Source organism: Solanum pennellii, chromosome 1, assembly GCF_001406875.1.
Source record: "Solanum pennellii chromosome 1, SPENNV200".
In the NCBI taxonomy this organism is placed as follows: Eukaryota; Viridiplantae; Streptophyta; class Magnoliopsida; order Solanales; family Solanaceae; genus Solanum; species Solanum pennellii.
This window is the reverse complement of record NC_028637.1, coordinates 90,849,837-90,862,883: the sequence shown is the minus strand read 5'-3', so window position 1 is coordinate 90,862,883 and position 13,047 is coordinate 90,849,837. Positions and strand designations below refer to the sequence as shown.

Genomic DNA, 13,047 nt, shown 5'->3' with positions numbered 1-13,047 from the left:
TGACTATGTATTCTTTATAAAATATCTAATAACCTTTCTGTGTTTAGCTGTTTGAACATTTTATTTTCAGAATTGTCACATTGCCACTAAAGTCTAAAAATTATACGGCCATTAGTGGCGAAGCTAGAATTTTAAATAAGAGGGTTGAGAAGCAAACACACGAACTAGTGGAAGGGGTTCGATATCTATCATATATATCTAAATAATCTTAACCATGTATAAATAGTAATATTTTTCGTCAATCCCCTTGGTATGATGGCTCCACCGCGGCGGGCCGCCGACGAAGGGTGTCGAATTGAGGTTTATGAATAAAAAAAATCCACAACATCTTTTCTTTTCAATTTTCTCCGAGTTTATTACTCTCCTGGCCAATTTACTTTATATTTTTTATTTTTTTAAAAGTCAAATAATTTAATTTAGACAAAAGAAAAAAAGTATTTTTGTCTTTCAAAAGCTTAGTTACACAGCCTACAAATTGTGTGTGTAAATAACTTACTAGATCCGAAAAATATTATAAATTGTAATTTTTTGCATATCAATATAATGAAAATTATATCGTAAAATGTTCGTTAAAGTATGATATTTTTTTAGTCTGAAATACCAGATCAATTTAAGCACTTAAATGATTTTAGTCTTATATTCCTAACTTGTTAGGCAGAGTAGGCGAATTATGCATTCTCATGACTTATGAGCCATGCGTATGTGTAGTTACGAAAAGAAAACAAACATGTTTTGTTAAGACTATGGTCCTCGTTAACTCATGATTGCTTCCTTGATTCATTTTGCCTCATTTTTTTTTGTTCTTTTTTTTTTCTATGTGACACCATTTCGTGTTCACTTTGGATTCATTCCTTGCATATTATCGGATTATTTCGAGTCAAGCCTATTCTCGTTCGAATGGAAAAGAAGCGAATCCGAGTTTTAGGAAGACGAATTATAGGGATTGGACTCGTGAGAATACACTCGGATACGTTAGTATACACTCGGTGTATACGGAGTCTTAAGGTTGAAATGGACCAAAGCCCAATATTTTACACAGCAGGACAGAAAAAGCGAAAGGGTTGAGGCCCATTTTGTGTTGTTCAGCCCATCTTTAGACATAGGACAGGTTGTGGGTCAAAAGCCTATCATATTTGGAATTTAGGCAAAAAGACCCAAATTTAATATTGGAAAAATTACTTGGATAGATGTCTTTTAATAAATAATTACTAATTTTAGTGATACTTTTAATTTATTATCATTTATAATAATACTATTTAAATCTGTAAAATGTATTAAAAGTGAATTAAGTATGTAATAATATTATGTATTATAACTATTTTATAAAATATATTATGCATGTTTGGTAAGAAGTTGACACATTGCATTATAAGTGTATCAAAATGTGAGATAAATGTATTATCCATCAATAAAACTTGTATTATATGTGAATAATAAATTATTTTTTGTAATATGAATTAAAAGTGTACTGTAAATGTATTAAAGGTGATAGAATGAAAAAAAAATATTATTACTATAAATGATAAATATTTTTTATTTATAGTATATTTACGTAAGTTTCCCATTAATATTTTTCCTTTTACTCTTGAGTTATTTAATTGTGGCTTTTGTTTATCAACTCTAAATTGTGGAATTATCAATCAACTTAGTCAAATTACCTCAAGATAAATTATTTATTTTTGTGTTGGTTTACTTTAGTAAATTTTATTTTTTAACAAAATCTTGTGTTCATTTATTTTATTAATCAAGTATGTTGGTCAAATTTTATATCTTTAATTAAGTTAATTTTTTTGTTCTTAAAAATGATATGTTCTTTAACGCTTTTTTCACAAACACATTTTATTTACTTTAAAATTGTTTTTAAGTTAAAGAATTTTTCTCAAAGAAACTAAAAAAATGTTTTTCTTTACTTGGTCATTTTTTTCAAAAGTTAGTCAAATATATTAGTCAACTAGTAGAATAACCGCAGGTTAGCGCATACTTTAAATGACTTAAAAATCTTCTTCAATCGTAAATAAGAACCTCGTACCCTTTTTTTTAAATTTATAAAGATTTAATCTGTTAGAGACTTTTAAATTACGCTTCTTAAATCTTTAAAAAATTTAAGTGTCAATTTTTTCTTCGGTATTTTTCCTAAACATTTTATACTTAAAATATAACTAAAAATGAGTTTTCAAAAGATAGTAAAATTATGACTTAACGTCTGATTATGCATTTATTAAAAAAATAAATAAATAGAAATAAATTGAACAGATGCAAAGTATTTCAAAAAAAGACCAAGCAAAATAAGTCACCTAATTTATAAAACAAAATCTAAAGATCGAAGATGTAAGTAATGAACAACAAAGAGCAAAAATCAAATTATTAAGAGCAAAACATAGGTCAACACAACTTAAAAAAACATTTAGTTAGAGAAACTAATATAAAAAAAATATTATTTTTATCCAAAAAGTGTTGTGCATACACCAAATTTTGAGCATTTTAAGAAGAAAACATTATAAAAAATTGACAATGAACCAAAGGCTATAGCTATTGATTTTATAAAAGGTAAAAGGATATGAAAAGCTTTTTAACATAAAGAAGCTAAAAAGAAGTAGAAAACAAAAGACATTTGTAATGTCATAATGAAAGAATTAAAGTACAACTTTTGAAATTCAAATTATGCTATTTGTGTAATTAGAATATTATTATTTAATTATTTTAATTAAGGGTAAGGGCAAAATGATTATCCAATTTTAAGGTTAGAATAAGTGAAAGGACAAATGATAATTTAACTTAAAGGTTAGCAGCTTCTCACTTTTAGTATATATATTTAGGCTAATTTTACGACCACTAATATATTACCTTATCATCGTTAACAAAGTTAGCTATCTAAAAACTGAACTTCAAAATAAATTAGTTCACCATGAGACCATTTTTATTATCTCTAGTTATAGCAGTAGCCTTTCCCTGTAACCCCTAAAGTCAATTGTTCCAAGTAAGTTAAATTAATTTGATGCACCTTAGTTTTTCAAGTATTTCATTTTATTCGATCGTTATACTAGAAATAGTTGTTTCATATTAGTTGCTCAGCTTACTTAATTAAAAAAATAGTACTTATATTTTTATATTATTCTTGCAATTAATTCTTTTTAAAAGTGTTCACATTTATTTGTATACTTTTTCAAAAAAGTTTCTTCAAGTGATGAATTAGTAAAGTTATCTTCTGATTTATAATTTTTTTTTTATACAGAATAAAATAAAAAGCGATCAACTAATAAAAGACGTGTAGTAACAAATTAAATGCTTCAAATGGGATTTTTAATTTTTATCTTCTTTTTATTAATTGTAGTAATAACTAGTTTAGCCAGCTTGCACCCTCTCACCGCCTAACTACTTGCTAATTGCTATCAATAAACAAAGTCGTAATTATATTAGGCTTAGATAGAGAAAAAAATTACCTTACTTAACTTACTCTTAAAAATTAAGAAGAGATTTAACTAAAATATCCTTAATTTGTGATTTTCTTTTTAAAATCAAAAGGAATATGTCAAGGATAATTTTTTATAATTAAAATATATATCTTCTTGATTTTATAAAACACCAATTAATTTGATGAGGAGAGAATATTTCCGTCGTTGTTGAGATCAGAATATGCGATAATGTTCACACACAATTTGATGAAGTGGATATTTCTTGTAATTTGGAAGGTATTATCAAAAGCTAGCTAGTTAGCTATATAAATTGACAAAAAACATAGTTTTTAAAACATTGACAAGAAAAAATAATGACAAAATGTTAAATACTTATATATTTATTTTTATTATCAATTAAAAATAAAAAAATATCACATAAATTAAAACAGATCGAGGAGTACTGAAGGAGGTGCAACAAAGAGGTGCATAGAAAGAAGTGCCAATAACTCTCCAAATCCAAAGCAGAATTTTACTGGAAGTGACTTCATTATAGGTCTACAACAAAAATTCCTTTAAAAACCAATAAAAAATGTTCGATGTATTCTCTAGTCTAATTAATACTACCTTCAGTCTCAAATTATTTATTTACTTTTTCTAGTTGTTCCTAATTACTTGTTCATCTTTGATAAATTAAGAAAGAACAATATTTTTTACCAATTATATCCATAATTAAATAACTAATTACTTTGAAAAATATAAAAATTTTCATCCACTTCATAATTAATAGGGATAAATTGATAAACTCATTACGTCATTAATTATTTTTTTAATAGGTGTGTCATTCAAAAGTGGACAAGTAAAAAGAGACAGAGGGAGAGTACTCTGTTCTATATTTGATGGATACTTTCTATTTTACACTTTGATTAAGAAATCATCAGATAATATAAACAAGAGAATTTACAATCTTAAACGTGAAAAAAAAGGAAGTATTAAAAGAGAGTATTTCCAGAAACAAAAAGGAATAAAAAGTGACAATATATGTTAATCATGAATCATGATTGAATTATCTTTCAATGTATGCAATCATATTATGAATCTCCTTTTATACCTTAAAGAGATTCTCATTCTAAAAGCTATAAATCTTTTCAAAAGAACGCAAAAATTACAACAACATATGAATCTCCTCCATTGATAGCTAGCTCCTAAGACAGGAACAAACAAACAGTAACAAGTTTACATATATATTTTCAACCTCCATTCTATCTCCAACAACTTTTCATGCAGAGACAGACACCTTCGGAAAAAAAAAAAGCGAAAGAACTTTTCATACAATTAAAGATCAAAGATGCATACACATTTTTGATGCAACTAACCTATAGCCCCCTCTAAAACAAAAGTTTTACAAAGAGTAAAACAATGAACATACAAGAAATTCATGTCAAGATTACAAAGAAAAAGAAACATTTTCGAATCGTGGTCATGGACAATTAGCATTTCTACCAGGTCCACCATAGTAAAAGTAGTTACCCCAGTCATTATTCTTCCCTAGCTGAACGTCATAACAATTGTTATCCTCAGTGTAAGTCCCAAGATCTTGAGGAGCTCTCAAGTTATTCGATTCATCAACTACCTGTTCAATGGCGAAGTCAAGAATTTTTCACTAAGAGTGTTCAAGATTTCTAATCGAGAAAAAGGTGTTCAACTGATCATCCTTCACTTTATACCTGTATATTCCTGAAATAGCTCGATTTTCCGAATCCTTCGTCAGGGAAATGGCCACTCCCCATTTGAGTTGTGGTGTGAAGACCATCAGATTCTGAATTCACCACTTCCCCACCCCATTCAATCATTGAAGCACTGTCTGTTAAGTATGAAAATAAAAAGCCTGGCCAATATCCCAGTACATAGTCATTCCCAAATTGCATCCACCAGTTCCCCTCTTTTGGGTCCTATCAATTAAGCCAAACCAAACTTAAAATAATTTCAAGAACAGTAAAAAAAAAATGTTAAAGAACAGATTTTTATGAATTAAATGGCAGAAGAATACACCAACTCAAAGACAGTGAAAAAGATAAGCAATGGACTCATACAACAAATGTCAGAGATTCTCTCTGTCTTCACATAATTTAATCAATCATACATTCACATTCAAATAATAGACACATTCAAATAATAGAATATGAGGTATAATTGTTGATAGGAATTAAGTAAACTGAAAAGGGGTCAATGGTAGATTTATGAATCCCATATATTAAATTACCTTCCAGACAAGAATGCTTATATCATATTGTGAACCATGATAGCTAGAAAGAGGGGAAATGGTGGCCCCCATTGCTATTTCATTATTGATTTGAATAAAACCTGAACATAGCAAGTTGTAGCAGCCTGTGGCTTGATAAGCATCACTCTGCAAAAATAATTTTTCACAACATTACAATTATCAAATATGAACTTCACAATTCACAGATTTTAGTATAAAGTTAAGTATGAGTGCTAGCTGTATTTCGAGGGGCCAAAAAAAAAAAAGAACATTTCACTTACAGTCCAGTAAGTAAAAAGTCTTGCATTGTTATCTCCATATAAATCTGGACTAACCTGTTTTTAACCCCAAAAAGACAAGAAAACCAAAAGAAGGAAGTCATAATATGTTGCTCGGATTCTCCAAAAGTAGCGTATTTTTAGAGAATCTGACGAGGGTGCATAATATGACAATAATTTTGTTGCTAAAACCAGAATTGAATAGTTAATCACCTGCCATCCAGCTTCAATACTATTAAGATCTGAATCAAAAGAACCAGCAAGAAGCCAAATCTGAGACAAACTAAACTCATTGGGTTGCTGAATTTTAGGTTGCCAAACATTTATAGTAGCTTTTGCACCATAATACTCATCTCCTTCAACATAAGCTATTGCATGCTAAAATAAAGAAGGAAAACAATTAATTCAATATAAACACAAATCTGAATTATGAAGATAGAAATGAGGTTACCTGATGACCATTTTGGTTACCAACACCACCAGGTCTACCAGACTCTGGTTTAGAAATGGTAGAAAAATTTGTTTTCCTACCATAACTTTTCATATTACTTGCTCTTAAAATGTCATCTTTTTTTGTTCTTCTAATTGGAATGGTTCCTTCTGGGCATTTCCCATTCAAATGCCATAGTTGATTAATTGATTTTGATCCATTATTCTTATTCTTTGCTGCAGTAGACATTTTCCCATCACGAAATAGCCCTTCTGGATGATAATTTGGCATCATCTATAACCCAAAAAAAAAAAAATTAACACCAACATAACTACAAAATTTGATTTTCTTTTTTGTTTGTGAAAAATCTTTACCTGTACGGTGTGATTCTTCAATAAAGGATGATCAAAAGCTGGTTGGTGAGATATATGAACACAATCGATTATATCACCATCTGGGCTCTGTTATTTATCCAAAAAAAAAAAACATCAATATACATAAAAGAAAAAAAAAACTGGAAGAACTAAAAAAAAAAACTATATATGAATTTAACCTTGATAGATTTGACAGCAGGTTTGTTTAAACGATTCAAATGTTTTTGAATCTCAAATTTTTGGGAAGAAAGAGACATGCCCTGTTCAGCTTGTGCAGCATCACTATCACATAACAGTAGTAACACCATAAACAGCACATACAAGCAAAACATCTCCGTTTTTACATTATCCATTAATAACTCTATTTCCCCAAGCTTTTTCAGATGAAGTGGGGTTTCTTGAATTCTTCAACCATGAAGATAAAAGTGAAATCTTGATTTTAAAAAAAAAAACAGGTTTTGGTATTGTGGGTCAGAAAATTTGCCGACGCTCGTGAAGATTGAAGGGGTAAAGTGAAGAGAGTGTAAAATGGAATTTGAAGAGGTGGAGATTGTATGGAAAAGGGAAATGGAGTTAGTTTCAGTAAACAGCTGCCAATTCTTTGTCCTTTTTCTTGTACTGTTTCATGTGTGAGAGTGTGGACCTCTCATGTACTAATTTATATTTTAGTCCTCTTCTTACATTATCAAAAAAAAGGTCACCAAAATAGTTTTTTCAATAATATTTTTTTTAATATAAAAAAAAAGAACAAACTTTTTGAATGATTTTGTTTATAGCATTAAAACAAGGGCACAACACATAAACATGACACTAATTTGGCGTCACCTGACTATTATGATCCTTAACTTTAGAATGCACAACACTTAAATTTGTATAATAGTAAATAAATAGATACATTCGTCCTATACAATAATTTTGTGTCCAACATGACATCCTACATGTATTGCGTCATGTAGAATAAGTATATCTACTTGTTCAAGTTTGTGCAAGTTTAAATGTCTACTTGTGCACACTCAAAATTGAAAGGCATAATTATCCGCTAAACCAAATTAAGAGTTATATTTATATATTACGTCTAAAATAAAATTTACGTATTTACAAATATCGGAAAAGCAAAAATTATTAAATGGAACAAGACTTATTATAGAGAAGTTTGCATGTATAAGCTAAAACTGTGTGTGTACCAATGAGTAAAGTATGATTAGTCATTACTCGATTTGACAAAATCCAAAGATAGGTATTCCTTTGTTATTAAATTTAAATTATTTTTTCACTTTTAAATTGATATATCTATTTTTAAAAATAATTATTGGCATAATAAATTTATCATTTTACTTCTAATAATTATGAAGTAGAAAAAATTAAAAAATTAAGATTTTAAAAAAGTTTTATATTTTTTAAATAATTAATTGAGGATATAATAAATTTAAAAAAAGTGTATTCTTTCTTGATTTGTCAAAATAGACAAGTAATTAAGGACAAAGAAAGTATATAAGTAACCACTCCTAACATTTCATTTTTAAAAATGAAAAAATTAAAAATGAAAAAAAAACACCCTCTATTTCATATTAGTTGATTATTTTTTTATATGCATATATTAAAAAATTACAACTAAGAAGATAATTTTATTAATTCCCCTTTAAAAACTTCTTGGAAATTTTTACAAACAAATGTGAACACTTTTAAAAAGAAATTAACAAAAAGAAATTAATTGCAAGGATACTATAGAAAAATTTAAATCAATATTTTCTTAATTAATTAAGGTAAACAACCAATATAAAATAACTATTTTAGTAAGATAATCATTTAACATGATATGAAAGAAATAATATTACTTAAAAAGATGACAGGTTTTTTTGTACGCATGAAATTTAGTCAAACTCAAATTCACAATTAACTTGGATCATATTTTAAATTTGAGACATTGATTTAAGTAAATATTATGAGCTAATTTAATCATATTTATTGCTTTAAATTTAATTTGTATAAATTTTATTATTATATTAGCCTTCGTGTCAAGTTAAATCAAAGGACCAGTGAAACATGTAATGTTGAGCCAATATTAGGACCAGTCAAATATTGTCGATTTTCTTTTCGATTTTATAGATTAATAAGACCCAAAATCGATAGCGAATAGCCAACTAAGTAGTTCAATAAAAAAATCGAACTCTCATACCCTCTAGGTTTTATTGTTAACAATTTAATCAGTCACTATAACAAAAATAATTATTAGCGACAATTAATTCTTAATTATTATTAAATATATATTTTTAGCAACAATTAATACTCTTTGTATATGTCCTTAAAACGTTTAGCGACATTGATTCTAATGACACTTAATGTCGATAAAGACTTTATTATTTTTTATTAATATCAATATTTAATGCCGCTAAAAGTTATTTTTAAATATTAACTATATAGTTGATATACATTGAATGGTGAGTACATATTTCAACGCCTAGGGGAATATATATGCTTAAGGTAGGTTCCATGTTGAATCACGAGATAACATTTCATTCACTTTTTCTTCTCTTACTTGGAATTAATTGATTTTGAAGATATATTTATGCTTTTATTTACCTTTCTCAGAATTACTTGGGTTCACCTAATTAACTAATAATGAAAAGATATTTGATGTGATCATTGTAAATTTTACTTTGAACTTAATGAATGCAACAAACTATGGTCAACAGTAGAAACGGTTACATATATACAAGTTATTATTACTATTTTCTCAGGGTATCTTTTTACTTTTTCCCCGTCTAATAATGTACTTCGGTAATATAAAATTATGATATAAAATTAAATGATTTGATGTTTAAGTTTTGTTTGAAAATGTAATTTAACCTTTTAATTTTATAGTTTTTTTCTTAAACATGAAAACTTCATAAATTGTAAAGTTCTCCAATTCTTACACAATTCTACCGAATGAACAAATGATAGTCCATAAATAAGATATAGGAGTCCATAAGGCGTTACATTGATAAACAACATATTTTCATGTTTTTTTATAAATAAATGTTTATGATTACAAACTTTCAAATAGACATAATTTTATGAATATCCTCCACTAGTCAACAATAATTGCAATTAGTTATTCTTTAATATAACTCTTCATGTTAGAGCCTGAGCCTTTTTACAAAATTTTAAAGTGAGTCATTTTTTACGAGATATAAACTTATAGATCAAATTATTCATTTTAAAATAAATAAATTGAGATCATGATAATGGAATCTCAAATCATGCTTTTTGAAGAGTGCGAGATTTAAAATCATAATTTTATGTTGCATATCCAAACACAAGTTTAATTTGATCTAAGATGATTTTTTTTTTTTAAAAAAATAATCAATCAAATTGAATGGTATTAAATTAAAAATATGTGTAGTATATCAAAATGGTTTCTGAGTCTTGCAATCTTATAGAAATTATGTAAAATGTTGGAATAGTTTTTTTCAAAAATTAAAACATATATGAAAAGCTTTTCAAAACATTCTTTTGAAAGTACTATACTTCAATTAAAATGGAGGGAATAATACATAACAAAACTTTATTCGTCTGGCTATTTATGTCCAACAAAGTAAAAATCCTCTTTAGCATTTAGCTAACAAGTTGTGTAATTTGAGGACAAACACATTGAATGCAATTTGTCCTGAGCCTATGGACGTGAATAAGACTATAATTAGTATATACCAGTTAATACAATAACAAAAGAGATATTTAGCATGGTAACAATATTATTTTAATCATGATACTTATTACAGTAAAGATATTCAATGGTAATTGAATTAATGACATTACATTCAGAATCGTTAAAGTGATTAGTGACATTTATATGAAATGCTAATTGTAAATACTTATATTTATTATTGCTGTCAGTTAAATATAATATAACGATAATATAATTGTATTTACCATAGTTTGTTGTAGTGTAAAAGGTTTGTAGTAGAACTATAGAAGTGAACAACAATGATATAGTTGTGACAAGAGGTGTCCCATAAAGCCCTATTTTACTTTAAAATACACATGGGTGAGAACACATTCATACAAAAATTAGTTATTAGTCCATCAAATCAGTTGCTATTATGGGGGGGTTGGGTTTGACCCACAGTTAGGCTCCTATCCAACTATGTGAAGCAAAATTGCCTATACACTCAACTAATGGCCAATTTCATAATGGATGTTAGCTAGGGTTTGTATGAATGGTAAAGGCAACTCACAAGGACCATAACTTTGAAGTTGCATGAGGACATATATTTGAATTGGAGAAATTTGAATTGTTCCCAAAGACAATAAGGGCATGATCTTGTCCTATTGTAAAAATTAAATACTTTTTTGTTGCTATCGTTTAAAAAATATCAAGAAATTTTGACATGTGTATACAATATTTTGAGTTAATATATAAGGTTTTGATGAATTTGTATTCTCTAAAGGCGAGAAGATATTATTAGGGTCGAGCTAGGAGGGGGATTATATTTATTTGAACTCCTTCACTCAAAAGTTGTATTTTTTTATACCTACAGAATGCTAGATTACTGGTCCAGAATTTGAGGACTATGAATTTAAAAATATTATCAATTAAAATTATTGAATTCTGAAATGAGTTCTTTGTTCGTATTCAATGCTTTTTAAATACAAACACAATGTTTAAACTCTAAATCAAAACTATTATGTTCAACCAAACCTATAACTGAAGCATCGGCTCCGCCCAAAAATAAATATTGAAATCTCTTTGCTTCTAGTAACTATATTTATTTTTCTTGTATATTTTAAATCTTTTTAATGGGAAATCAACTTAATTAGCCACTATGAAGGTAAGGGAACACAAAAGATAAGAAGAATCGAACGTAGTCCTTTAAAGTATGTTTTATTTTGAATCTGATGGCCCATAGTGTTCTACTTTAATTGATTGGATACGTAAAATAATAATTATAACAAGATATATCACATTGTCATTTGGATATAATTAAATGGAGAGCTACAAATACTTGATCAATTTGTTAATCATCACTTTACAATATGATTAATCAAATTAGCACTATAAAAAGAGGACAAGCTAACTGCCAAGTGACAGATCACCCTTTTAAAGATTGATGATGGGAATTTATTTGTAAAAAATAAAGTTTGGTACTCATCCACCTTTTGGATTAAACAAAGTGGAACCTCTTTTTTAAAATTTTAATTTTTTTTTATTTTTATTATGGACAGTTCTGATTTTTCTCTCATAGATATTCTTTTTAATATTTTCACACATGCTGTTTAGTTGTCAAGATTCTTATGCTATTTATCTCTTAATGCGCATACATCGAATTATATTAGACTCATATTTACTAAATTTGTATCCCATTTTATATTTTTTTTTCACTTTAGATATCCAATTTTGACCGTACGGAGTGAGATGAGGAGTTAAATAAAATATAAGCATTTAATATTTTTATACGATTTGATATAAAATAATTTCTCATTTCATCAACTAACACGGGTCGGGTTATATAATCCCATAGGATAAAGATATGTTTAAACATAATAATACTATGTATGATCCACTATAATAAAAATAATCATTAACGATATTTAATTCTTAATTACCGTTAAATATGTATTTTTAGCGGCAATTGTCACTTTTTGTATATGTCTCTAAAGCATTTTAGCGACATTGGTTCTAATGATACTTAACTAATGCCGATAAAAACTTTAGCACTCCTTATTAATGTCAATATTTAATACCGCTAAAAATTATTTTTGTTATATTAATCAAGTCTATGCTTATAATTTATATTACTCTTGATAAAAGTAAGCGACCCTGTCTCTTTTAATTACATTAAGATTTCATTATTTTGTGGTGTATAAAGTATCTTGTAATTCCAATTTTTAATTTTGTCAGTGTAAAAACAGACAATATTAAGGAATATAGAGGATTAGGCATACATATATATTTATATGAAATTCACTCAAAAATATGTCTTTGATATTTCATATAGGTTAAAATTGACAAGTTTTTGGTGCATGTATATATTGACAATGAGCATGTGAAATTCAATCATTTAACGTGTTGAAATTTCAAACGCAACCATAGTCCATACTATTGCTCCCATAATCAAGAAATGACTTCTATATATGTAATAGACATAAAAGCCCGGGCAAGCTCGGGTCCAATATATATTAATTTAGTTATTTTTTTATGTGATACAAATAAAATTAGAAGAGCTAATTAAATATTTTAATTATTTATTGTTCATTGTTTTTGTTATATTTTTAATGTACTTTCAAATAATATCTTTGGTATATGTGATATTTCAAGAGTGAATTAATT

General features: G+C 27.3%; 1 protein-coding gene across 1 annotated transcript; it reads right to left on the bottom strand.

Moving 5' to 3' along the window:
- Positions 1-4,557: 4,557 nt before the first annotated feature.
- Positions 4,558-7,377, bottom strand: LOC107007877. Its single transcript, XM_015206708.2, has 8 exons — positions 6,917-7,377; positions 6,738-6,824; positions 6,385-6,657; positions 6,147-6,311; positions 5,937-5,990; positions 5,656-5,802; positions 5,120-5,344; positions 4,558-5,025 (listed from the first exon to the last, which is right to left on the bottom strand). The coding sequence occupies exons 1-8, from the start codon at positions 7,088-7,090 to the stop codon at positions 4,873-4,875; spliced, it is 1,278 nt and encodes a 425-aa protein (XP_015062194.1). The 5' UTR covers positions 7,091-7,377; the 3' UTR covers positions 4,558-4,872.
- Between the last annotated feature and the right edge of the window lie 5,670 nt (positions 7,378-13,047).

Bases quoted from the DNA above. Each gene is read 5' to 3' on its own strand.
- LOC107007877 (XM_015206708.2), bottom strand. From the start codon at position 7,090: ATGGATAATGTAAAAACGGAGATGTTTTGCTTGTATGTGCTGTTTATG. The intron at 5,803-5,936 runs GTAAGTGAAATG...TTATTTTTGCAG, and splicing joins GACTTTTTACTTACTGGACT to AGTGATGCTTATCAAGCCAC. The intron at 5,026-5,119 runs GTATAAAGTGAA...GCCATTGAACAG, and splicing joins GCTATTTCAGGAATATACAG to GTAGTTGATGAATCGAATAA.